Here is a 26,136-nt window from a genome sequence, read left to right on the forward strand (position 1 = left end):
CTCCACCACCATTAAAAAGGGACGTGTGGAGAGGGATCCATGACGTTTCCATAAGCTCCCAACTGGGGGTGAAGGTAACAGCTTAGAGTGTGAGGTAGTTCCTTCTGTATGAAAGACGGTCCCCATCAAGGGATTGCTATGGCTCCTACGAGCTCCAGAATGCCGAACCTGTGTTCAGAACATTGTGCCTTTAAGGAAACTTCCTGCCTGCCACCCCGGTAACAGCTGATTGTTGGAAAGTGTGACCTCAGGGGACGAATCAGCTGTTACCACATCCTCCTCCAGTTCTGCCCTCCTCTATCGCCTTCTTCTCCGCCCTCGCCTCCCCCCCGCCCCCATGGGTGGTGAGGAAAGGAAGATGAAACCCCAAATATGGGGGACCTGCTTGTACGTTCTTTCCTCTCCTCTCTCACTCCAAGACTGCCTCCCTCCCCCACCCTCCCCCATCTCCTCCCTTCCCCACCCTCCCCTTCTCCTTCCTCCCTCTTCTCTCCCGCCCCCAGTCTGCTGGTTAGGTCTTCAGAGGCTCTGAGCAAGGAACGAGAGGTATTTCCTGTCGGCACAGTCAGCTCAGACTCGCCCTCCCCTGGTCTAGTTGGGAGGCCAGTATTGGGGAAGCCCAGAATGGTGGCTGCCTGGGTGTGTGGGTGCTCTAGGAATGGGTTCTGGGGAAGGTCCTGTGAAGCTACGGACCAAACCTGGAGGATAGAAATGGCTGTGGAAAGGAGCCTCCCCGGCGTCAGAACTCTGCTTCCCAGGCCTGCTCCCCACTACTCCCTCTCACGTTCCTCCCCAGACAGGGTCCTGCTAAAGAGATCTCCTGGCTCTGCCCATTACTCCATAGACATTTTTTACACTGCTCCACTTTTTATATTTTCACCTCCCCGTCCCCCCCCCCCGCCCCGCCCTGCCAAAAGTGCTCATGTGGAACCTCCCAGGGGCCGCAGGTGGAGCACAAAGGCCCCAGGAACCAGGGGCTTTGGCTAGGAAGTCCTGTGCTGGAAGACCCAGGTAAATATTTTGCCCAGCCCTGAGCTGGGAGTCGGGGTCACTCCAGGACAAGCTTAGTGTGACGTCCCAGGACTGACTTGGCAAGGTTAGGAGAAACTGAGCAGGGTCTTGGCCAAGCTTGGAAGAAAGAGAAATCTCACCAGCTGCCCCCATTTACCATTATGCTTAGCACAGAAGTCCTATTCCCTTCTTCTCACCCAAGACCCTTGGGATAGGCCCTTTCCTGTTGTGTTCTAACTTACCATATCCCCATCCTGCTACCCTGTAGGGCAAAAGCAACAGGCTTTGAGTCCAGGGTTTTTGATCACAGCACTATTGACATTTTGGGCTGGATAATGTCTTGTGGGAGCTGTCCTGTACACAGTAGCTTGTTTACTGGCATCCTTGGCTCACTAGGTGCCTTTAGCACACATACACCCCGCCCCCCCCCGACTTATGACAATCAAAATCGTCTCCAGACATGACCAGATGTCCCCTGGGGGCCAAAATCACCCTCCATTTAGAACCACTGAGTTAGACAAACTTGGATTCAAATTCCAACTCTTACCACCTGTAAGCTTGATGAAGATACTTCACATCTCTGAGCTGCAATTTCCTCATCTACAAAATTGAATGAATAATAAAATCATGACTTATTGTAGGGTTTTAAAAAGGAATATGCTTGAAAACACCTACCACAATACCTGACTCAAAGTTGGTGCACTAAACATTTTTCACTATTCACATCCTTCACTTTTCTCCTTGCCACATTGGCAAGAGCTAAGCTCCATCAGCATGGGCTGACTGTTGGGACTGCTGCAGGCTGACCATCCAAGCCATGACCTCTGAGAAACTCACTATAGGGTTTGGTGAAGGAGAGTCGCTGCCTTGGTGCCAGATCCCCCAAAGCCCAAGGGTGCTTGGGCTAGGATTCAGGGAGCATTTGGGAACAGAGTTATTACAGGAAACTGTATTTCAAAATGTGGCCTGCAGATTGCCTGCATCAGAAATACCTAGTGCTTGTTAAAAATTCAGATTCCAGAGGTCTCAATCAGAAGTACATCATAAAAAAAAAAAGTACATCATAACGTTTGAAAAACCATGGTCTTAGGGTTTGAATTGGGGAAGGTGTCATTACCTCAGAATTTTAGAACATCAGTGCCCAGTATTGCAAAGACATCTCAATATAAGGGATGGAAAGAACTCTTAAGAGATAAGGTTAGTTACACTCAAGGTCATTGGTGCATTACAAGCTAAAACCACTAGAGGGCAGGACACACACAAACTTGCAGAAAGAAAAAGGAATACCTCTTCAGTCTAGGTAAACTGAAACCAGAGCAAAGAAGACTTCAAAATTTTGTTGGTGCTAAGAAGCAGGCTCAGGTGCACTAGTGGTAAAGAACCCGCCTGCCAATGCAGGAGTCATAAGAGATGTGGGTTTGATCCCTGGGTTGGGAAAATCCCCTGGAAAAGGGAATGGCTACCAGTATTCTTGCCTGGAGAATCCCATGGACAGAGGAGCCTGGAGGGCTACAGTCCATGGGGTCTCTAAGAGTTGGACACGACTGAAGTGACTTAGCACGCAGCACACAAGAAGCAGGCACTACCTCCAGACCCTCCTCTGGTCTTAGGTACTCAGACCAATGTTGGGGATACAAGATTATCAAGAACATGTAATTTCCCAGGTGAAAAAAAACAATACTGCACAATGGTTACCAAAGGGAAAACAGTGGGGGAGGGACAAATTAGGAGTTTGGGATTAACACACACACACTACTATATATAAAACAGATAACCAACAGAGACCTACAATATAGCACATGGAACTCGACTCAGGATTCTGTAATAACTTTTATGAAAAATATCTGAAAAAGAATGAATGTATAACTGAATCACTTCACTGTACACTTGAAACTACACAACACTGCTAGTCAACTACAACACTGCAAGTCAACTATACGCCAATAAAATTTAAACAACGAAACAAGGGACTTCCCTGGAGATCTAGGGTTAACTCTCTGTGCTTCTACTGCAGGGAGCACAGGTTCCATCCCTGGTTAGGGGAACTGAGATCCCACATGCCACAGGGCATGGTAAAAAAAAAAATTTTTTTTAATTAAAAACAAAATAGTGCTTGGTCAAGGAGTACAAAGAACATTGGTTTTAGAATGAGCCAGGTCTAGATTTGAATCCTGGTTCTACCACTTCCTAGCTATGGGACCTAAGCAAATTACTTAAAGTAGTCAGCTTCCTCATCCTAAAAGGGATCTAAAACCATCCTCTTAAAAAGGGTTGTGGTGAGAATTTAAAGTATGCAAACTGCTTAGCAAGATGCCTGGCTCCTGATTAGTGCTCTGTAAATGGTGGCTGTTAAGTTATTACCGCTCAAGGTCATGTGACCAAGCACATCAGCGGTTCTAGCTGACTTTTTCAAGAAGGATACAGATGAAATCAAATTATGGCTGAGCCATTCCTGCTGCTGCTGCTGCTAAGTCACTTCAGTTGTCTCCGACTCTGTGCGACCCCATAGACAGCAACCCACCAGGCTCCCCCATCCCTGGGCTTCTCCAGGCAAGAACACTGGAGTGGGTTGCCATTTCCTTCTCCAATGCATGAAAGTGAAAAGTGAAAGTGAAGTCGCTCAGTCGTGTCCGACCCTTAGCGACCCCACTGAGTGCAGCCTACTAGGCTCCTCCATCCATGGAATTTTCTAGGCAAGAGTACTGGAGTGGCTTGACATTGCCTTCTCCGGAGCCATTTCTGTCTCCTCTCTAATTAGGACTTTATTTTTTTTCTCCATTCCTGTCTCCTCTCTAATTAGGACTTTATTTTTTTCTTAAGTGCCTTTATGGAGCTCCCACACCTCCACACCAGACTCCTACATGAGGCAAACCCTCCTAGGAGTGGGACTGGAAAAATAGAGATACTGGTGTCTCGCTAAAGACAATGGCCTGTCAATCCTGCAAATGAGTCGGAACCGAGACCTCTTGAAGGAGTCCTGTAGTTCTGGCGCCAGCTCGCTGGTTTCTGCTCCCTGCCATGCTGCACCTTCCCCCCAGCCACAGTGGCATCTGCAGGGCTCTGACAACAGCAGGCAGGCTCTGTCATACAGCAGAGGCAGATCTTCAACAGGAAGTCTTGGGGGAACATTTCCATCCTGGCTTTTCAGCCTGGTCAACTTCTCTCCCCAAGATTGCCCAGAATTTTTATTATTAAAAAAAAAAAAGGCCTTAAAAGAGCTGTCAGTGGGGAGGACTCCAGAGCAGATCTGTGCCCCAGTTTGGTGAGTTTCCATGCTGCCACTTGGACAAGCCTCTTCGGAGGTTCTTGGTTTTTTACCTGTAAAATAGTAACAATAATAACCGCCCTTCCTAAATCACTGAGTGTTGCCAGGGCCAAATGGAATGTTACTGCTGAGATTTCGGAAAATTAAAAGCTCTTTCTTTTGGAAGACAGAATGGAGGTGGTGAAGGGACTTAATGTGAAAAGTCCCAGCTCTGCTTCGGGTTTCTTATCGGTAAAACCAGAGAGAGGTGGTTGTGGCGGCAGCGGCGGCGGAGGTGATCCCTTGGTTAAAGGCTGCCCTCTCTAAGGGAAACCCTCCCTAGGTCCGCGTCCCAGCGCTTGAAGGAGGAAGTAAGGAGGGAAAGGGAAGTCTCGTGGGCCGCTCACAGCCCCCTCCCCTGCCCGATTCAGCCCTGGCGGAAGCGAAGCTGCCACCAGGCCTAGCAGGGCGCGGGGAAGGAGACGGCGCCGAGGCCGACGGGCGGTGGCGCGGCCGAGAGGAGGCGGGGTCCCCGGGCTCAGTCGAGCCACGTGCGGTTGTTTCCGTGCCGGGGCGATCACGTGAGCAGTCAGCTGACCCGTCACGGTGGAGCCCGCCGCTGGCGCCCCGCAGCCCCCGCCCGGCCGCGCCCGGAGCGCAGGACCCTGCGGAGGGGTAAGAGCGCCCCTGCGGCCCGCTCTGTCCCCGGCCCATCCCCGCCTCCTCCGCCCCAGCCCCCGTCCCTCGCTCGTCCCTACCCACCCGGCCTGGCATCCCGGAAGCCGAGGCGCGGGGGGCTGTGGCTGGGCTCAGCCCCTCGCTGCCCCCAGGCGGTCAAGAGGGGATGGCCCTGGGGAGCAGGGGGCGGGAAGTCGCGCTCACCGCGAAGGCGGAGGGCTGGTCACCGCCCCCGAGCCCCGACATGGAGGAGCTGCTCCGGAGCGTGGAGAGGGACCTGAACATCGATGCCCGGCAGCTGGCCCCGGCCCCGGGGGGCGCGCACGTGGTGGCTCTAGTGCCCGCGCGCTGGCTGGCCAGCCTCCGCGAGCGCAGGCTGCCCCCGGGACCCTGTCCGCGCTCTGAAAGCCTGAGCGAAGCGGAAGTCAGGACTCTGTTGCAACGCTCCGTGCAGAGGCTGCCTGCCGGCTGGACTCGAGTGGAGGTGCACGGGCTGCGGAAACGAAGGCTCTCCTACCCGCTGGGCGGCCTGCCTTTTGAGGAGGGGTCCGGCACCCCGGAGACCCTCACTCGCTTCATGCAGGATGTGGCTGCCCAGAATTATCGCAACCTGTGGCGCCACGCGTATCACAGTTACGGGCAGCCCTACAGTCATAGCTCTGCCCCCGCAGCTGTCCCTGCCCTGGAATCAGTGCGACAAGCTCTGCAGAGGGTCTATGGTTGCCCTTTCCTGCCACTGGGCGAAGCTGCGCAGTGCCCCTCATATGCCAGAGAAGGCCCCTGTGTCCCTCGGGGCTGCCCTGCCTCTCCCAGTCTTCTGAGAGCCGAGGCTCTGTTGGAGTCACCAGAGATGCTGTACGTGGTGCACCCGTATGTGCAGTTCTCCTTGCACGATGTGGTCACCTTCAGCCCCGCCAAGCTGACCAACAGCCAAGCCAAGGTGCTCTTCATTCTCTTCCGTGTGCTGAGGGCCATGGATGCCTGTCACCACCAGGGACTGGCCTGCGGGGCCCTGTCTTTGCACCACATCGCTGTGGATGAGAAACTTTGCAGTGAGCTCCGCCTGGACCTGAGTGCTTATGAGAAGCCCGAGGAGGCGGGGGATGAGGAGACTGGGGAACCAAGAAACGGGGCAGGCGTCGAGCCTGGCGAGGAGGGACGATGGGGACCTGGGTGTCCCACCTGCCAGGAGGAGCTCAGGGGCCTCGTGCTAGACTGGGTCCACGGCCGCATTAGCAACTTCCACTACCTCATGCAACTGAATCACTTGGCGGGTCGGCGGCAGGGGGACCCCAACTACCACCCGGTGCTGCCCTGGGTCGTCGACTTCACCGCGCCCCGTGGGCGCTTCCGAGACCTGCGCAAGTCCAAGTTCCGCCTCAACAAGGGGGATAAGCAGCTGGACTTCACATATGAGATGACCCGGCAGGCGTTTGTGGCAGGGGGTGCAAGCGGCGGGGAGCCACCTCACGTGCCTCACCATATCTCTGACGTGCTTTCTGACATCACCTACTACGTGTACAAGGCCCGGCGCACACCCCGGTCGGTGCTCTGCGGACACGTGCGGGCGCAGTGGGAGCCCCACGAGTACCCGGCCAGCATGGAGCGGATGCAGAGCTGGACTCCAGATGAGTGCATTCCCGAGTTCTATACCGATCCCTCCATTTTCTGCTCCATCCACCCCGACATGCCTGACCTGGATGTGCCGGCCTGGTGCGGCTCCAACCAGGAGTTCGTGGCTGCCCACCGGGCGCTGCTGGAGAGCCGAGAGGTGTCCCAGGACCTACACCACTGGATTGATCTCACCTTTGGCTACAAACTGCAGGGCAAGGAGGCTGTGAAGGAGAAGAACGTGTGTCTGCACCTGGTGGACGCCCACACGCACCTGACCAGCTATGGCGTGGTGCAGCTCTTCGATCAGCCGCATCCCCAGCGCCTGGCGGGGGCCCCTGCCCTCACCCCTGAACCTCCCCTCGTCCCCAAGCTGTGGTTCCAGACCATCCAGGAGAGCACAGGCCGGGAGGACTTCCCCGTACAGCTTACAAATGGGATGGGTAAGACGGTTTTGGAGGCCACTCCCTGTGAGGCTGGCTGGGCCAGAGACAGGCATGGGGTAGGGGAAGATGACTTGGAGCAGGCCACAGAAGCTCTGGATTCCATCTCTCTCACTGGGAAGACGGGTGACCAGCTGGGACCATCTCCCTCCTCCACTTCCTCCTCCAGTCAAGTCCCGCCAGGCCTCTTGCCTTTCTCAGGGGCCTCAGCCTCTCGACCGGGCCGTCGGAACAGAGCTGCTGGGGCAGACCCCGGGGAAGGTGAGGAGGGCAAGATTCTTCTTCCGGAGGGCTTCAGTCCTCTGCAGGCTCTGGAGGAGCTGGAGAAACTAGGCAACTTCTTGACCAAAGGCCTAGGGGGCCACTTGGAGGTACCTGAGCAACCCCGGGTTCAGCCCCCCGTGCAGCTGCGGGACCTCTTTCATCGGGACATGCAGGCGCTGGGGGTCCTGTTGGCTGAGATGGTGTTCGCCACCAGGGTCCGGACACTGCAGCCTGATGCACCTTTGTGGGTACGCTTCAAGGCTGTGCAGGGACTCTGCGCACGCCATCCCAAGGAGGTCCCAGTGTCTCTGCAGCCCGTGCTGGACACACTCCTGCAGCTGAGTGGCCCTCAAGGGCCCGTGGTTGCAGGGAGGGGCAAGCTGGACCCACTGTTTACGTACAGGCCTGTCTCCCAGGGATTGCCCCCACCCTGCCCCGCCCAGCTCCTCAGCCCCTTCAGCTCTGTGGTCCCGTTCCCCCCATACTTCCCCGCGCTGCACAAATTCATCCTCCTGTACCAGGTGAGGCGCGTGGAGGACGAGGCCCAGGGCCGGGAGCTGGTCTTTGCCCTGTGGCAGCAGCTGGGTGCCGTTTTGAGTGACATCACCCCCGAGGGCTTGGAGATCTTGCTGCCTTTCGTGCTGTCACTCATGTCTGAGGAGCACACGGCCGTGTATGCAGCGTGGTATCTATTTGAACCTGTAGCCAAGGCCCTGGGCCCCAAGAATGCCAATAAGTACCTTCTGAAGCCTCTCATTGGGGCCTATGAGAGCCCCTGCCAGCTCCATGGCCGCTTCTATCTGTACACTGACTGCTTTGTGGCCCAGCTGATGGTGCGGCTGGGCCTGCAGGCCTTTCTCGTCCACCTCCTGCCCCACGTCCTACAGGTGTTGGCTGGCGTGGAGGCCTCCCAGGAGGAAAGCAAGGGCCTGGCGGGGGCCGCCGAGGACGAGGAAAGTGGGCTCCCAGGGGCCGGGCCTGGGTCCTGTGCCTTTGAGGAGGAGATCCACATGGACGGGGAGCCTGCCGCCGCCTCGGGCCTGGGGCTCCTGGACTACACGTCTGGTGTCAGCTTCCACGACCAGGCTGACCTCCCCGAGACAGAGGACTTCCAGGCCGGGCTCTACGTGGCTGAGTCCCCTCAGCCCCAGGAAGCTGAGGCTGTGAGCCTGGGCCGGCTGAGCGACAAGAGCAGCGCCAGCGAGGCCTCCCTGGGCGAGGAGCGGGCGACCGATGATGGGGGCATCCCAGGGGACAAGAGCAGCCTCAGGTCAGGCGACAGCAGCCAGGACTTGAAGCAGAGTGAGGGCTCCGAGGAGGACGAGGAGGAGGAGGAAGGCTGTGTGGTGCTGGAGGTGGGGGAGGGCGAGGGCGAACAGGAAGAGGTCCCTGAGACGTCCGAGCTCACGCTCTCTGACACTGTGCTGTCCATGGATACGGTTGTGGCTGGTGACGGCGGGGCCAGCGGGGAGGAAGAGGAGGAGCCACTGACCGAGCAGTCGGAGGGCAAAGAACAGAAGATCCTTCTTGGTGAGTTCTCGGGCCTGGAGGTGTTGGTCTGACAGTCATCATCTGCCGAGCCCTGCACCGAGTGGTGGATGGAGCCGTTCCACATGCAGCAGAGACGCGGGCCTGCCCTTCTAGAGCTCACGTCTAGCAGAGGAGATGCCACGCTGTAGGCAGGGGTTCTGTTAGTGCTGCAAAGAACGTGGCTGGGTCCTATAAGGGAACATAAAGTGGGCCTTAGATCTCGTTCTCAGGGGTCAGAGAAGACTTCCTTGAAAGTAGTGCTGGTGGAAGTTCAATGAGGAGGAGGAATCTGGGCAAACATGGCAGGGTCTGTGGTGGGAAGAGCACTCCAGGCAGAGGGAACAGCATGTCTGAGGCTCTGAGGCTGTCATGGTTCCATTCAAGAATCTGTGAAAGGCCAGTGTGGTTAGACTGAGAGTGAAGAGAAACGGAGAGGGTGGAGGGCACCTCCTCATTTAGGAACTGGGGGAGAGTCACCATAAGGGTAACCTTCCTGCAGTTGTTGCCCAGGTAGGGCTTCCCTTGTGGTTCAGCTGGTAAAGAACCTGCCTGCAATGAGGGAGACCTGTTCGATCCCTGGGTTGCAGAGATTCCCTGGAGAAGGAAAAGGCTACCCATTCCAGTATTTTGGCTTGGAGAATTCCATGGACTGTATGGTCCACGGGGTTCCAAAGAGTTGGACATGCCTGAGTGACTTTCACTTCACAGAGGTGCCTGGAGCTGCCCCAAAGCCACACTCCCACAGGCCACTCTGCTAAAGGGAGGGTAGGGCCTTGGGGCCACCATGCTCAGGCTGGGCTCCTGGGTGGAGTTGGGACCAGTGTCACTAGGTGGGGCCCATGAGGTGGGGTGGGGGAGTTGTGAGCCCCTGTTATCTGATGCACTCAGGACTACTCCTGCCCTGCAGATACAGCCTGCAAGATGGTCCGCTGGCTGTCCGCCAAGCTCGGCCCCACCGTGGCCTCTCGCTACGTGGCCCGGAACCTGCTCCGCCTGCTGACGTCGTGTTATGTTGGTAAGATTGGGCATGGGGCTTCCTTCAGCTCTTTGTCCCTCTGCCCCCCTGTAGCGGATCCTCCCCGTTCTCATCTCAGACCTCCTCCTGGCCAGGTCCTGGGTCCCAGTCTGCTGTGAGCTCCTTGCTTCCTTGGGTCGGGCACAGGGAGACCCCAGGCTGGAGTGAGCAGGAGAGGCCACTGCAGTTCCTGAAGGGCTCCTCCCTCTCGCTCTCCACGGGCTACTCAGGACTGCTGGCCCTTCCTTGGCAGGGCCCACCCGGCAGCAGTTCACTGGGGGCAGTGGCGAGAGTCCCCCGCTGAGTGTGGGCAACATCTATCAGAAGAGACCGATCCTGGGCGATGTAGTGTCGGCGCCTGTGCTCAGCTGCCTCCTGCACATCGCCCACCTCTATGGGGAGCCCGTCCTCACCTACCAGTACCTGCCTTACATCAGTTACCTGGTCAGTCGGGATCTGGGGGTGCTGAGGAGCCTGAGGGCTGACCAGGACCTCTGGGGTTCCAGGGGGGTCTGTGGGGCCACCTGGCCCTCATCCGCTCTGTGGCCATAGGTGGCCCCGGGTAGCACCTCTGGCCCTAGTCGACTGAACAGCCGCAAGGAGGCAGGGCTGCTGGCGGCCGTGACGCTGACCCAGAAGATCATTGTGTACCTCTCAGACACCACCCTCATGGACATCCTGCCCCGTATCAGCCACGAGGTCTTGCTGCCCGTGCTCAGCTTCCTCACGTCTTTTGTCACGGGGTAAGTTTCTGCCCACACCCCCCACCAGGGAGCAGCTCAGCAGAGGGGGCTAACCCTGGGCTGGGGGTGGGGTGTCCGACATCCTGGTTCTCATCCTGGCTGGGTGACCCTGAGCAAGCCACACTTTTCTGTGCCTTTGTTTCCTCATCTGGTTTGTATTACGTGGTCTTACAGCCCCTTTCGTTTACAGCTTGTAATAGATTCTGGACAAGCCCCCTAAACTGGGGAGCATTGACGCTTACAAGCTCTATTTGCAGGTTCCCAAGTGGAGCCCAGGCCCGGACTGTCCTGTGTATGAAGACCATCAGCCTCATCGCCCTCATCTGCCTGCGTATCGGACAGGAGATGGTCCAGCAGCACCTGAGTGAGCCTGTGGCCACCTTCTTTCATGTCTTCTCTCAGCTGCATGAACTTCGGCACCAGGTGGGCAGATGTACCTGGCAGCTGCGGGCTGGCTGAGGGCCATGGCCTCTGCTAACTCCCTGGGGCTTCCTGCCCACAGGATCTGAAGCTGGAGTCCGTGGGCCGCAGTGAGGGCCAGCTGCCAGAGGTGGCCTTCTCTGATGGGCAGCTGCGGCCGGCAGACCCCGCCCTGCTGGATGAGCTGCAGAAGGTGTTCACCTTGGAGATGGCGTACACAATCTACGTGCCCTTCTCCTGCCTGTTGGGTACTGCCACATCATGTCCCCTCCCAGCCTCTGCAGCTACCATTCTTCCCCTGGGAGGGCCCCACCTCCCATCTCTGGAGTCAGTAGTGGTTGTTAGGCGCAGATTTCTGGGTCAGAGCAAAGGGGTTTGGCCTTAGACCTCTGAGTCCTAGTGACATATAAACAGAGACTGAATTTTGGCCAGTTGGGGGTGGGGGGACACAGGAGTGTCCTAGCTTGTCCCTGGGGCAGGGAGGGGAGTCAGGCTGCTGGACTGATGTCTTAGGAGCTGCCCAAGAGGAATAAGCGGCCCACTGTTCACGTAGCTTCCTGTGCAGGCCTGGCCCTGTGCCGAGCGTGTACATGTGTCATCTCCCTGAATAGTATGAACAGCCCCGGTCAGATGTGTTGTCATCCCTGCACTGACATCTGAGCCGTGGGAGGCAGAGCATCACTTGTCTTGGTTGCTGTTCTGTTTCTGATGCCCAGCGTGGCACCCAGCACATAGGAAAGATTCTCACGTGTCCATAATGAAGGCATGAATCTAGGTTTTTCTGGGGGGAGGAAGCTGGCTCAGAGATGAAGAGTTACTTGCTGAAAGTTGCACAGCCAGTACCTTCCCTGTCTACTGTGGTTCCCAAGCCCCTTGGGTGGGTGGCGGCAGTTGCTGGCCATCTCCCTTCATCTCAGGACCTCTCCCGATCCCATCCAGGTGACATCATCCGGAAAATTGTCCCCAACCACGAGCTCGTGGGGGAGCTGGCGGGGCTGTACCTGGAGAGCATCAGCCCGAGCAGCCACAGCCCTGCCAGCGTGGAGCCCACCGCGCCCAGCACTGGCCCGGAGTGGGACCCCCAGGGTGGGGGCTGCCCCCAGGATGACGGCCACTCAGGGACCTTTGGGAGTGTCTTGGTCGGGAACCGCATCCAGATCCCCGATGACTCCCAGCCTGACAGCCCCGGCCCGCTGGGCCCCATCTCTGGGGTGGGCGGCGGGGAGCCCGGCAGCCAGAGTGAGGACAACGCGCTGAAGCGGGAGCTGCCGCGGAGCGCGCATGGGCTGAGCGGCAACTGGCTGGCCTACTGGCAGTACGAGATCGGCGTGAGCCAGCAGGACGCCCACTTCCACTTCCACCAGATCCGCCTGCAGAGCTTCCCAGGCCACTCGGGGGCCGTCAAGTGCGTGGTGCCCCTGAGCGGCGAGGACTTCTTCCTGAGCGGCAGCAAGGACCGCACCGTGCGCCTCTGGCCGCTCTACAACTCCGGGGACGGCACCAGCGAGACAGCCCCGCGCCTCGTCTACACCCAACACCGCAAGAGCGTCTTCTTCGTGGGCCAGCTCGAGGCCCCGCAGTGCGTGGTGAGCTGTGACGGGGCTGTGCACGTCTGGGACCCCTTCACAGGTGAGCGGGCCCAAGTGAGGCCTGTTCTGTAGCTGCTGTCCTGTCCTCTACCAAGGGTGGCGGGTTGGGGTGTAACGGTGTGTTGTTGGGGGTGATGCAGTGAGTCCACAGAACGGAGCATTTGAATCCATCAGACCTGAGTTTGAGGGTCTGCCAGCTTCTTTGCTGAGTGACCTTGAGCAAGTTCCTCTGCTGCTGGAAGCATCGGTGTATATGTGTGTGTGTGTTTTAATTCTCTGGCCATGCTGCCGGCATGTGGCATCCTAGTTTCTCAACCAGGGATTGAATCTGTGCCCCTTGCATTAGCAGCGCAGAGTTCCCAGCTACTGGACCACTAGGGAAGTCCCTGGAAACATCAGTTTTCCCATCTGCAAAATGGGAATCAGAATCAGTGCTTAAGTAGATAACGCCTAGAGCTCTGGCTCAACCTGTAGCATGTAGTATCCTGGTTGGTAAACAGTCGCTTGCTTGTTTTGTGTCATCATTGTAGAGAGAAATAAGGTTAAAAAGCAGGGATTGGGGGGATGGAGTAGCATCAAAGCAGACGGTGGAAAGTGTAGCTTTCGGCCACAGTTTTCTATGTGAAGACAGAAGCCTGGCGTGGCCACGGAGATGTTAATAGAAAGGTGGGAGGGTTAGAAAACATCCTTAGTATTCATTGAGATCTGGGATGTGGGAGGCAATATGGGGTGGGTAGGGGGGATAGGGGAGAAGGAAATGGCAACCCACTCCAGTTTTCTTGCCTAGAGAATCCTGTGGACGGCCAAGCCTGGTGGGCTGCCGTCTGTGGGGTTGCACAGAGTTAGACACGACTGAAGTGACTTAGCAGCGGCAGCAACAGGAGGGATAGGAGGAGTCGGAGCTCTTCAATCAGTGACTGGAACCCCAGACCCACCATGTCTTCCCTTCGCAGGGAAGACTCTTCGCACGGTGGAGCCGTCGGACAGCCGGGTGCCCCTGACTGCTGTGGCCGTCATGCCCGCCCCCCACACCAGTATCACCATGGCCAGCTCTGACTCGACCCTGCGCTTTGTGGACTGCAGGAAGCCCGGCCTGCAGGTCAGGGGCGTCCCTTTTTCCAGCCCTGACCTGGGTGCCTGGCAGGGAGGAGAGAAACCCCTCCCCCAACCTCTGCCCCCTGGGAAGAGAGGAGCCCAGGGTGGAGTTTTTCACTGGAGACAGATCACCTGCAGCAGCAAACCCTCCTGGTGCGGGGGTGGGACTCTGGCCTGGGATCCTGGGCGCCTCCCCTTGATGGGTAATGAGGCTCTGGGGGTTGGAGGCTGAGCTGCACCTCGGGAGTGGGGGGAAATGCCGGTTGGACTGGGCGGTGGAGCCCCAGCTTGTCCTCCTCTGCCGGCAGCACGAGTTCCGCCTGAGCAGCGGGCTGAACCCTGGGCTTGTCCGCTCCCTGGCTGTCAGCCCCAGTGGCCGGAGCGTTGTGGCCGGCTTCTCCTCGGGCTTCATGGTGCTGCTGGACACCCGTACGGGCCTGGTTCTGCGTGGCTGGCCTGCCCACGAAGGGGACATCCTACAGATCAAGGTGACAGGCCAGGTCCCCTCCCCTCCTGCCTGACTGCTCCAGCTCTCGCCTCTGCTTAGGGCCCACCCATGATGGGCCACCCCCTGCTGATGTCCTTCATACCTGCTGGAGGATTGACAGGCAGGGTCAGGAGCCAGACTGCACCTCAGGGACTTGGGCAGGAGGTGGGCCCTGGGGGCGGGAACCAGGGGGCCGAGCTGACCCTAGCTTCCTGGAGATGTTCTAATGAGTAACCCTTGTCCATATTTGTCTTACTTGGGGGATCAGGGGTCAGGCCCTGTCCGTGACCCAGTCAGGTTAAATAAAGCTCAGCTGGGAAGCTGTTTACTGCCCCCAAACCACTGAGCAGAGTCCATGCCCCTTGCTGGGTTGCCCTGGGTGGGGGAAGGGTCGGGTCAGGCCTGGGAATCCTGCTCCCACCTCCATCCCGCCCCATTTTTCCAATCATAGACCTCAGGGAGGTCCAGGCAGGGAGGAACAGGGCTATTTGTGGGAGGGTTTTTCCAGGCAACTGGGAGTTCCTCTCTGACCTAAGTGGCAGCCAGTGGACATGTACTGCCACTGCTGGGGGCAGGGCACCCCTGGCTCCCTCCAGGGCCCCCTGGGTTCTGTCGTTCAGTCGCTCAGTTGTGTCCAGCTATTTGGGACCCCATGGACTGTAGTGTGCCAGGCTTCCCTGTTCTTCACTATCTCCTGGAATTTGCTCAAACTCATGTCCATTGAGTCGGTGATGCCATCCAACCATCTCATCCTCTGCTGCTCCCTTCTCCTCCTGCCCTCAGTCTTTCCCAGCATCACGGTCTTTTCTAATGAGTTGGCTCTTCAGTTCAGGTGGCCAGAGTATTGAAGCTTCAGCTTCAGCATCAGTCCTTCCAATGAATAGTCAGGGTTGATTTCCTTTAGGATTGACTGGTTTGATCTGGGTTCTGAAAGTGAAAGTGAAGTCGCTCAGTCGTGTCTGACTCTTTGCGACCCCTTGGACCACTAGGCTCCTCCATCCATGGGATTTTCCAGGCAAGAATACTGGAGTGGGTTGCCATTTCCTTCTCCAGGAGATCTTCCTGACCCAGGGATTGAACCTGGGTCTCCCTCATTGTAGGCATATGCTTTGGGTTCTGGGTGCTTCTAAATTCTGACTTTCCAAGAAAGCATCAGGAGGTCTCTGGGGTCAGCCTGCATGTTAGTCTTGGCTCTGCCACTTACCGACTCTGTGACCTTGTATGATGACTTAACTTTGCTGAGCCTTCATTTTTTTTCTCTGTAAAATGGAAACAACAGCACCTATCTCATAGAGTTGTTATGAAGGTTAATCGTGGTAAGATGTTTAGTGTGCCTGATACAACACCTGACATAGTAAGCGCCCAAGTTACAATGATTACTGGGTCGATGATACTTTAATATACTCATATGAGCTGACGTTAATATAATGTGGGGGGGTGGCAGCATTAATAGAACGTAGGAGGGTGGCAGCCTGTCCCTGACTCAGGACGACACGTCTTCCTGGGAGGAGATGTAGGCGAGAACAGGAAGACTCCAGCTCCCGCTGAGGCTCTCCCCTCTCCCTGGCAGGCAGTGGAAGGCAGCGTCCTGGTCAGCTCCTCCTCTGACCACTCCTTGACCATCTGGAAGGAGCTGGATCCGAAGCCCACGCATCACTACAAGTCAGCTTCTGACCCCATCCACACCTTCGACTTGTACGGCAGCGAGGTGGTTACTGGCACTGTGGCCAACAAGATCGGCGTCTGCTCCCTGCTCGAGCCGCCTTCCCAGGCCACCACCAAGCTCAGCTCCGAGAACTTCCGCGGCACACTCACCAGCCTGGCCTTGCTGCCCACCAAACGCCACCTCCTGCTGGGCTCGGACAATGGGGTGGTCCGCCTCCTGGCGTAGCCCGAGGTGAGAGCTGGTCAGGTGAAGGTGGGCACACATCCTCCAGGAAGCCGTCCCTCATCTTGTTTCCCTAGTAGCTCCTTTCTGGCAAGCCTCAGGCCCCATGCCCTGGGTACCCACGTGGCCTGCCAGCTAGGGTGGTGTGGGAGTGTGGACTCCTGAACCCCCAGAGCCACTGAGGCCCCCAGAGGGGATCTCATTTATAACTTGGAGCGATGCTGCTCAGAGCCAGCAGGAAGCAGATGGGAGAGCCTGGCAGGGGCTTCCCTGGTGGCCCAGTGATTAAGACTCTGTTCTTCCACTGCAAGGGGCGTGGGTTTGATGCCTGGTCAGGGAACTAAGATCCCACATACCAAATGGTGCGGCCAAGAAATAAAAAATTTAAAAAAAAGAGGGAGAGCCTGGGAAAGCATCGCTGCCCTCCCTTCTCCCTAGCTCCGCCCTCTGCATCCACATGGGGACAGGATGCTCTGGGGGAAGGGGAAGGAGACCCCCTTCCGAACTGTCTCCACCACAGCCACCCTCCAGCTGGCTCTCTCTGACCCTGTCCTCCAAGGATAGGGAAGCTGCCCCACTCCAGGACCCTGACGGTGCTTGGACTCCAGCCTCTAAGGGCTGACCACAGTCCAGGAGTTAAGAGCCTTGGGCTGGGCTCTTAAGTGTCCACCCAGCCAGGCCCTGGCCAGTGTGGGACCAGTAGGGGAAGAAAGAGGGCAGGACCATAGGAGGGCAGATGGGTGGGGCCAGGTGGTGCCTGCCTGGAGTGACCCCACACCTTGCCTGCCCACCCCTCATCACAGTGTTTGTGCCTTGAGCTGATGAGGCAGCCTCTGGGTCCAGAAGCCTTGGGGGAGGGGGTCCAAGACCCTGAAAGAAGGGCAAGAAGAATCATCTCCGCATCTCAGGTCTCCCTCCCCCAGGGGCACATGAAGACCCAGGTGTCACAGGTCCTCACATTCTGGAGCAGAGATGAGGTCTGAGGCTGGACCCCTGCTGCCTTCTCACTATTTGCAATAGATGTAAATATCAATAAATCCTGTGGAAGAGTCATGGATCTGAGTGAGGCTTTTCTTGATGGTGGTGTTGGGGGGAGGAAAGGTTGGGACCCCACAGCTTCCGGGATGGGGAGGAGGAGAGGAGGCTTCCTGACCATGGTTCTTCAGGCGGTTACAGGGTCCACGGCTTCTGGTTCATGCAGCTCAGAACCCTCACCCCAAGGAGGGGAAGGAACATTGCTTCTGAGGAGGTGGGATGCTGGGAGAGGCTGCATCCCTAGCTTGCATCTTTTCTGTCCCCTCCCCTTGCCTTCTGAACCCAGGCTGGAGGCAGCCAACCAGGAGCCAGCACATGGGAGGACCAGGAATTCGCATCCTGCATCCTGATCCAGGTTTCCTCCCTTGCCTTTGCAGCTTCCCCTTCTCTCTTCTTGGGAGGGGGAGGCAGTTCTGAGGAAGTGGCGAGGATACTGGAAGCAGAAACCTGAGTGTGACTCTGAGCCCAGCTCTGTGTCCTTGACCAGGTCACACAGCTTCTCTGAGCCTGAATAAAGTGGGGATAACCCTGCACTTCACGGGGTCACTGGAAGTCCCCTGTCCCTCTTGGATCTAACTCTCCAATTGAAGATAGCCTCTTTGTCTCCTGAATCTCCTTTCTCCAGGCTCGGGTGGGACCCACCTCTCCTGGGGTTCCAGGTGGCTGTCCCAGTACTAGATGCCCTGGTGGGAAAAGGGCTTTTTGGTCCCAGTATCAATGTTTAACCGGATGTGCAGGTCAATATTTACCAGAAGAGAAGGCAACTGGAACAGTGGTTGGCTGAGAGCAAAGGTCCTGGTGGGAGGGGAGGGCTCGGCTGGGCTGGCTGGAGCTGGGGCAGAGCGTGGAAGCACCGAGCGGGGCCGGAGGGACGTTGTGTACAGCAGTGAGGAGCCTGCAGAGGTAAGGGCCGGGGGGGCCTCGGCCTGGAGCTGCCCACCTTGCTGAGGGGGTCTGGGCTGAGTTTATTCAGGAGGTTTGTGACTTCCCAGCCTCCTGAGATGATGAGAAGCCAGGGTGGGGGCTTTTGGGGGGAATCTCTCTGGGAAATGAAAAACTAGAGGTCTTTCTCTTGGCAGGAAGATAAAAAAACCCCGGTTGGAGATTGGGGCCCTGGCCAAGGGTCCTCGTGTGGGACGCGGAGGGGGCTGGGGTGAGAGAAGGACGCTTGAGATGGGGGCGGGGTGGAGGTGTGTGCGAGACCTGCTCTGGGGCCAGACGGAGACCTGCCCATCCCCACCAGTCATCCTGGCTTCCCGGAGTTAGCCTGGGGCTAGAGCGGGGGCTGAGGCTTGTGTTTTCCGTAAGTCCAAAGGTGGCTCTGGCCACAGTCATTCATTGGGCTCTGCTGTTGGGTCAATAAGGCCAGTCTCTGGCCCAGCTCACCACCCTTGCTGAGACCACAGGCCTGCCCACCCTTGTGGACAAGACCAGGCCAGCCAGAAAGGGGAGTTGGATAGGAGCTCTGGGGAGGGAATTCCAGTACGGAGCAGGCTTCAGGACAGGCCTCCCAGAAGAGGGGCCTTGGGAGGCTGACAAGAGCCATCGCTGTGCGCAGGCCCATGCAGTCAGGGCTCACCAAGACAGACTTAGGTTGGTCTCCACAATACATGTGGGAGGAGGAAGGGACTTTTGCCACTATTTTACAAGATAAAGCAGAGCCCAGCGAGTTTAAGGGACGCGTCCTGGGTCCTCTGCCAAGAGGCGAAGCCTGGATTCAAACCCAGGTCTGACTCACAACTCTCAACCTTGAGGAATGGGGACTTTTTCTGTTTGGGTAATATTTTCCGCTATGAACCAAAACACTTTCAGGGCATACAGCGTAAAAAACCAGAAAACACAAAGCGGGAAGAAAGCAGTTCAGGAGAGAGTTTGAGCGATTCACAGCTCAGGGAGACATGCTGTGGGCGTGGGTCCTGCAGCTGGCGTTGTCCCCTCTGCAGTGATGGCTCAGGACTCCAGCGGCCCAAGAGCCTGTGGGTGGGGTTCCTCGGTGGGTGTGGAGGTGAGGTGGGAACGGAGCCTTCCCGTCCTGCACAGGAACATGGCGCTGCTCTGGGGGCTCCTGGCGCTCAGCCTCTCCTGCCTGCCAAGTCCGTGCTCAGCGGTAAGCCTGGGCTGAGGTCTGGGTGGGGCAGGGCGGCAGCTGTGGGAGAGGTCGAGGGTCTCGGGGAAAGAGGGGGCTGGGTTGAGGGGGGTCTTGGCTTCAGGGGCTCCCTCTCCCCCTCCCTCTCTCAGCAGTTCTCTCCTGTGAGCGCCATGGAGCCCTTGGGTCTGCAGGTACTGGGGAATGGGAGGCAGGACAGGGAGGAAGGTCCCCAGGGGCCTCCCCTGTGGCTGGTGCTGGGTGGGGGGCTGTGGGAAGGGTTGCATTCCATCTGCTTCCTCCTTCCTTCAGCTAATGAGTGGGCAGGCCCAGGAGAAGCTGCCCCCACTTTCCCTCCTCAAGCTGGGCAACCAGGTACAACCAGGTGGGGCTGGGGAAGAGTGGGCGGGACCTGCGGGAGGAAGGCAGATCTGAAGGGCAAGGAGACGGGGAGGGGAGGGTGGCAGTGAGGCTGAGGCCTGAAGGGAGAGGGTGGGAGGGACCCGAGGGAGGGACCTAGCCCCAATGCCATCGCCCATGTCTGGACAGGGACAAGGCCCTGCTGTCCCCAGCACAGGGGCTTTGAAGGAGATCTTTAACACAGAGCTGACCCCTTGACCCCAATGCCCACCCGTCAATCTGTCCCTGCAGGAGCCAGGTGGCCAGATTGCCCCAAAGAAGGCCCCAGGAGACTGCAAGGCATCCCCAACCCCAGAGCAGACACGCAGGCTGGCCCGGGCCATGATGACCTTCACCACAGACCTCTTCTCCCTGGTGGCCCAAAGCTCCACCAGGCCCAACCTCATCCTGTCACCTCTGAGTGTGGCCCTGGCACTGTCTCACCTGGCACTAGGTACTGGGGCAGCAGACCAGGAGACCAGGTGCAGACCAGGAGAGCTAGGAGGACAGTAGGAACTCGCCTCCTTCCCCAGAGCTTACTAGTGGGTGCTTCTTCCATCAGGGTCTCTTGAAAGTTTGTTAAAAACACAGACTCGTGTCTCCGTGAATCAGAGTCTCAGGGATTGGGCCCAGGATGGGCCTCTGGAGATTTTTATGCAAGAGTCTGGCAGTTCCAACGTCTCTTTTGGACTGGAGGGTCTCACGGTGGGACAAAGTCCAGAGAGGGAAAGCGATGAGATGAGGTCGCCCAGACTGGCAGCAGCAGAGATGGAAGTAAAACTTGGGTGTCCTGACCCTCAGGATGTGGGAGGAGACAGTGTGGTCTCATGGGCATGCTCATTGTAGGTATTCAAGGGGGACAGGAGAACTTCCCTGGTGGTCCAGCACTTAAGTCTCTGCACTTCCATTGCGGGGGGCATGGGTTCAATCCCTGGTCTGGGAACTAAGATCCTGCAATGCTGCAAGGCACAGCTCCCTCCCCTCCCCTGCCCCCCACAAAAAAAAGAGGGTTAGGAAAAGACTTGGGGGTGGGTGGGAATGCCGACTGCTGCTGTGTCTGCCCCGCTCAGGTGCTCAGAACCAAACACTGCAAAGGCTGAAACAGGTGCTGCATGCAGACTCAGGGCCCTGCCTCCCCCACCTGCTCAGCCGCCTCTGTCAGGACCTGGGGCCTGGGGCTTTCCGGTTGGCTGCCAGAATGTACCTGCAGAAAGGTAGGTGTGGGTGGTGGCAGACACTGCCTACGCAACTAGGTAGTGCTCTGGGGTGGACAGGGTGAGGGAGATGGGCGTGGGCTCAGGCAGTTGGTCGGAACGCTGGTGGCTCTGGAGCTCAAGTCCTGGCAACAGCTTGCGCTCCCTTCTGTGTAGGATTTCCCATCAAAGAGGACTTCCTGGAACAATCAGAACAGCTCTTTGGTGCAAAGCCCATGAGCCTGACGGGAAGGAAGGGGGAGGACCTGGCGAACATCAACCAATGGGTGAAGGAGGCCACGGAGGGGAAGATCGAGGATTTCCTCTCAGATCTGCCAGATGACACAGTGTTGCTTCTCCTCAATGCCATCCACTTTCAGGGTGAGCTCCTCCCCTTCTCGGGTCCCAGCCTGCAGCTCCTACCCCTGCCCTGTAGGCATGCTTTGTTCTAAGGGTCCCTCCTTCTCCCCAGGGCTAGGCTGGGAGGTGGTGGGGAGAGTAGGAGACAGGTCTCAGTGTTGCTGGGAGGAGGCCCAGGAACTGGATGGGGCTTTCTTGGAGAGTTCCCTAGGAGGAGCGCATGGCAACCCACTCCAGTATTCTTGCCTGGAGAATCCCCATGGGCAGAGGAGCCTGGCGGGCTACAGTCCATGAAGTTGCAAAGAGTCGGACACAACTGAGCGACTGAGCACAGCACAGCCCTAAGAGTAGTAATAATCGTAGTAGCGTTAATCGTGTCCAGCTCTTTGTGACAGCATGGACTCTAGCCCGCCAGGCTCCTCTGTCCCTGGGGTTCTCCAGGCAAGAAGACTGTCTTCAGAGGATCTTCCCAATCCGGGAACTGAACCCAGGTTTCCTGCATTGCAGGCAGATTCTTTACCATCTGAACTATAGGGAAGTCCTCCCTAGGAGGAAATGAAGTCTAAAAAAAGCTGGGGTGATGGGGGGATGTTCCTGGGAGAACAGGGTAGGGGGAATGAAAGCCCAGATTCTGCAGTCGCCCTAGAGAAGACACCTCAGATCACCTGGATATCACCTGGCACACCATTGCCTGGTGCCTTACCCTCCACCTTTTGTCCCTTTAATGGATTCTGGGTAGAACGGAGAAAAAATTGGTGGTGTAGACCCTACCTTGGTCCCAGTCTAAATGGCCCTGCCCTCTGTTGGATGCAGGCTTCTGGAGGAGCAAGTTCGACCCGAACCTCACACAGAGAGACACTTTCCACCTGGATGAGCAGTTCACGGTACCGGTGGACATGATGCAAGCCCTCACGTATCCGCTGCACTGGTTCCTGTTGGAGCAGCCTGAGATCCAGGTTACCCTTGATTGCTTGGGCCGGGCCTGGGTGCTGGGAGGTGGGGAAGGAACTGTGCAGCTGTGGGCCACCATAGGGCTCAACGGTGCACCCCACCTTCCTTGCAGTCTTGTCACTGGGGCAGGTGGCTCTGAAAAGTCTCGCTGGACCCTCACCCAGGGGAACTGAGGCTCGAGTCTCTTTGAGGTTCATTCATTGGGCATTAGCTGTGTGCAGACTCTGTCCCAGGCACTGTGGTTCAGTGGAGAAAAGGAAAACCAAATCCAGAGAAGACGCACAGTGCATGAGCAAACACAGATCAACAGGATACTTTCAAAGAGCGGGGGGAGGTATTTTAGCTAGATTGGTCAGAGAGGCTTCTTTGAGGAAGGGGCATTGCTAAGACCCCTTTGGCTTTGGGGATTCATTTCAAGGACCTGTGGGTTGTGGGGTAGCACAGGGCCTCAGCAACTCGAAGCCTTTGAAATGGACTTGAGCTCTCATGCATGCTCCTTAGAAGGGAGGGTCTGATTGGGATGGCTTCGTCAGCTTCCTGATGGAGTGTTCTGATTAGAGAGAGTGCTATGCCGTGTATCTCAGGTGCAGCCGTCCTTGCTTCTAGCCTAAGCATGGTCCCCTTGGCCTGAGCGAGCACTGGTCCCTGGGTCAGTCAACTGAGATAGCAGTGTTGGTTAATTTCACAAGGCCATGACTGAGAGGGGCTGTGGGCAAGGTGGGCCCCCTGGAACAGTGTCCCAGCTTCTGTCCAGTTTACCCTGACACGTGGACCATCTGGTTCACCTCCCCACCAGTGCCTTTCTTGCAGTTCCTCCCCACCAGGCTGTGACCTGCCCACACTTCCTTCACCCTTTAATTTTTTGTCTGTGCTACTTGGCATGTGGAATCTCAGTTCCCCAACCAGGCATCGAACCTTTGTACTGAAAGCGTGAAGTCTTAACCACTGGACCACTAGCGATGTCCCTTCCTTCATCCTTTAGTCTCCATCCTTTGCCCTCCTTGGCCCTCCTCTTCCTCGCGCCCTCTGCAGGCCAGCCCAGGCAGCTAGATGCGGGCACGCCCCCTCCCACCGCAGGGGTTCTGCCCCCTGGGTGCTCTGCCTGGAGCCCGAGGAATCACATCCACTAGGCCCGTAGAGCCCAGTGGTTTTCACCCTTCTTGAGCTGCAGAAACCCCTATTCACATGAAATCTTACCCCAAATTACAGTGTAAATAGGCAGCCAAGCAAGTCACTGTTGGAAGAGAAAGGAGTAGAGAGGGTACCCCCGTCCACCAGGTCCATTGTACACAGGGAGGAAGCGAGAGGTGGACACGGAGTTCCTCATCCGGAGTCAGTGGCTGGCTGGCAGCAGAGGAAGAGAAAACCACCATTTACTGAGTGAGCACCGGCTCTGTGCAAACTCTCAGCTAGAAGCTTTAACAATGTATCTCTTTCTGTCACATGTCAGCTGGCAGTGTGGGCAGGTAGTGTTACTCTGCCCATGAGGAAGTGGAGGCTCAGGGAGGCCCCCGTCCCCCAACACACCTGTGAAGGATGGGCTGTCTCATAAGGGGTGCTGGCCCAGCCCCCACCTGGGCCTGGGCGCTTTCTGGCCCTCATGGTGTCTCATTCCCCTGTCTGTAGGTGGCTCATTTCCCTTTTAAGAACAACATGAGCTTCGTGGTCCTAATGCCCACCCGCTTTGAGTGGAACGTGTCCCAGGTGCTGGCCAACCTGACCTGGGACATTCTGCACCAGCCCTTGCTGCGGGAGAGGCCCACCAAGGTCCAGCTGCCTAAGCTGCGTCTCAAATACCAACTGGACCTGGTGGCCACCCTCAGCCAGCTGGGTAAGGAGGCCGGGCTTGTGACAGCCCCCCACTCACGCTAGGTGGGGCGGGTGAGGAGGAAGCTTCCAGCCAGCAGGTCAGAGTCAGAGCTAGCCTTGTGTCCTGGCCTTTTCTGGGCCTTAGGGAGGTGAGAACCTTTGGATCCTCTGTCCTGGGGAGGGGTGGATGGCCCGGCCATTGAGGGCCTGCTCTACCCAAGACTGAGTACTGTAGAGAATCCTGAGTGGAGAGCCAGAGTAGCACATGAGCCTCCCTGGCTCCCCTGAAAGAGGCACGGGAAGCCTACCATGTACAAGGAGCTAAGTCTTATGGGGTGGGCAGATGAGGAATCAAGTACTTAGAATTCAGCATAAGTGCTAAGTTAGAAGGCTTCTCTCCAGTTCACCTGGGAGAACATTGAAAAGGCACCAGGCACCTGTCTGGACTTTGGGGCAGGGAATCAGGGAAGGCTTCCTGGAGGAAGGGGCCTTTAAGCTGATACATGAAGGTTAAATAGAAATTAACCAGCCCTCTGTGAGTTCAAGGTGTTCCCTGACCAGGATGCCAGACACCCTCCCAGGCAGGTCCAGGCAGCCTGTGGGGCAGAAGGCAGCTCTGACCAGCCATCTGCTGCCCCGGGACAGGCCTGCAGGAGTTATTCCAGGCCCCAGACCTGCATGGGATCTCCGACGAGAGGCTGGTGGTGTCCAGCGTGCAGCATCAGTCGGCACTAGAGCTCAGCGAGGCCGGTGTGGAGGCGGCTGCGGCAACCAGCACGGCTATGTCCCGCATGTCCCTGTCCACCTTCATTGTGAACCGGCCCTTCCTCTTCTTCATCCTTGAGGACAGCATGAGCCTGCCCCTCTTCGTTGGCAGCGTGAGGAACCCCAACCCTGGAGCGCAGCCGGAACGCAAGGAGCAGCAGGACTCCCCCGACGGCAGGGACTCCTTCCAGGATCACAAAGGCATCCCCCGTGGAGACAAGCCCTTCGACCCAGACTTGAAACTTGGACCCCCCTCGGAAGAGGATTACCCTCAGCCTAGCAGCCCCAAGTGAGGGGCTGTGGCCTCCAGCATCCCGAGTCCCTGCTTGGACCAACTGCTCAACTCGTGTGACTCTTTCCAAAAACAGCTTTGTGAGATTGGGGCTGGGAGCTTGGGGAGGGCAGGCTGGGAGAGGGGAGGAAGGGAGCCGTTCTCTTGTCTCCTCTTGGGGAGTTTGGGGTGGGGTGGCACTGGGAAGAGGGCAGGTGTCAGGGAACCATGGGCCTCGGTCCCACATCACTTCTTCCAATGGGGCCCAGAGGGCGTCCTGGTTTGGGGCTCAGACAGAGAGGCAGCGGTGGATCGTTTTGTCGGGAAGGTAGGTAGTTTATTCCCTAGGGCAGCTGTGCGCCTCCACGCCTGTTTACCAGAGAGGGAGGGACAGGGAGGAGGGGACACCCTGGCCGAGGAGACGGGGTGGCCGTCTTGAGGTTGCACAACACAGGTGGAGGTTGAGCTCCCCGCACCATGGCCTCCGTCCGACCTGAGCTGCCCAGGGCCCACCAGCCTCCCGCCCACTGTCACCTCAGTCTCCCCGCTGGTCCTTGGAGGTACCAACACTGCCAAGACTCCTCTTCTTCCTTCTCCCCTCTGCCCCCTCTGCGCAGTGTCTCAGCGGCTGAGAGGGTAGGGAAGGGGGGGCAATAGCTCCCGAAGGCTCTTTTTGTAAAGTTTTTGTAGTGATCTTTACGCCACCTGAATAAAGAATGAATGGGCCTGTCTGCTTTGATGTCATTGTTCGGGGTATGGGTGGGAGCACGGGGGTGCTGGGGGAAGGCGGGAATGAGGCTACCGAGCAGACGCGGGGAACCAGGCTGGGCTTCGGGGAGCAGCCCTCTCCGTGCCACGTCTGGCCTCTGGCCGCTTGCCAGCCCTTGTCCAGCGCGCAGGCCCTCTGACCTCGCCAGCCTGGCTCTGCTCTCGGCCTGGTCCTCTCTCCTGGCCTCAGGCAGCCGGCAACAAAGGTGGCCCAGAATAGCGCCAGCCTCCTGGTTTGGGAGAAGAACTGGCAATTAGGGAGCTTGAGGAATTTCTAATTACACGCCGGCCCCCTCTGTCAGGAGCTGGCGCCTGCCAGCCGGGGAAGTGGGGGAGCAGGCGGCTGGGAGCACGGGCTCCAGCTGGAGACTGTCAGCGCCTGAGGATTCGGAGGAAGCGACTGGGGGCGCCTGGGCACAGGGCTGGGGGCTGCATGGCTGTCCACGTGGGTGGGCTCTTGTCTGTGAATGCAGGGTGTCTG

General features: G+C 57.7%; 2 protein-coding genes across 8 annotated transcripts; both read left to right on the forward strand.

Annotated features, from left to right (window-relative positions):
• The first annotated feature begins 4,781 nt into the window (after positions 1-4,781).
• On the forward strand, positions 4,782-17,067 carry WDR81 (WD repeat domain 81). 4 transcript variants are annotated; one of them, XM_055403289.2, is made up of 11 exons: positions 4,793-8,781; positions 9,689-9,796; positions 10,050-10,240; positions 10,349-10,539; positions 10,797-10,962; positions 11,042-11,207; positions 11,899-12,588; positions 13,502-13,647; positions 13,952-14,131; positions 15,701-16,027; positions 16,942-17,067. In XM_055403289.2, the coding sequence occupies exons 1-10, from the start codon at positions 5,100-5,102 to the stop codon at positions 16,019-16,021; spliced, it is 5,841 nt and encodes a 1,946-aa protein (XP_055259264.2). In that variant the 5' UTR covers positions 4,793-5,099; the 3' UTR covers positions 16,022-16,027; positions 16,942-17,067. The 4 variants fall into 4 exon arrangements, with proteins under 4 accessions (XP_088684885.1, XP_055259264.2, XP_055259257.2 ...); XM_088828760.1 differs by having other exon boundaries at positions 6,907-7,248; positions 7,773-8,781; positions 15,701-17,067; XM_055403282.2 differs by having other exon boundaries at positions 4,794-8,781; positions 15,701-17,067.
• SERPINF2 (serpin family F member 2) lies at positions 15,931-25,631 on the forward strand. Of its 4 annotated transcripts, none has more exons than XM_088828761.1 (11): positions 15,931-16,027; positions 17,340-17,408; positions 18,997-19,160; positions 19,292-19,333; positions 19,452-19,514; positions 19,791-19,992; positions 20,609-20,752; positions 20,909-21,112; positions 21,905-22,047; positions 23,669-23,873; positions 24,497-25,631. In XM_088828761.1, the coding sequence occupies exons 2-11, from the start codon at positions 17,369-17,371 to the stop codon at positions 24,907-24,909; spliced, it is 1,620 nt and encodes a 539-aa protein (XP_088684887.1). In that variant the 5' UTR covers positions 15,931-16,027; positions 17,340-17,368; the 3' UTR covers positions 24,910-25,631. The 4 variants fall into 4 exon arrangements, with proteins under 4 accessions (XP_088684887.1, XP_088684888.1, XP_055259276.1 ...); XM_055403301.2 differs by lacking the exons at positions 15,931-16,027; positions 17,340-17,408 and adding exons at positions 17,732-17,956; positions 18,133-18,206 and having other exon boundaries at positions 19,094-19,160; XM_055403306.2 differs by lacking the exons at positions 15,931-16,027; positions 17,340-17,408 and adding exons at positions 17,732-17,956; positions 18,133-18,206 and having other exon boundaries at positions 19,094-19,160; positions 19,295-19,333.
• The last annotated feature ends 505 nt before the right edge of the window (positions 25,632-26,136 follow it).

Source organism: Moschus berezovskii, chromosome 20 (assembly GCF_049115385.1).
Source record: "Moschus berezovskii isolate FMDL1 chromosome 20, NW_MosBer_1.0, whole genome shotgun sequence".
Taxonomy (NCBI): domain Eukaryota; kingdom Metazoa; phylum Chordata; class Mammalia; order Artiodactyla; family Moschidae; genus Moschus; species Moschus berezovskii.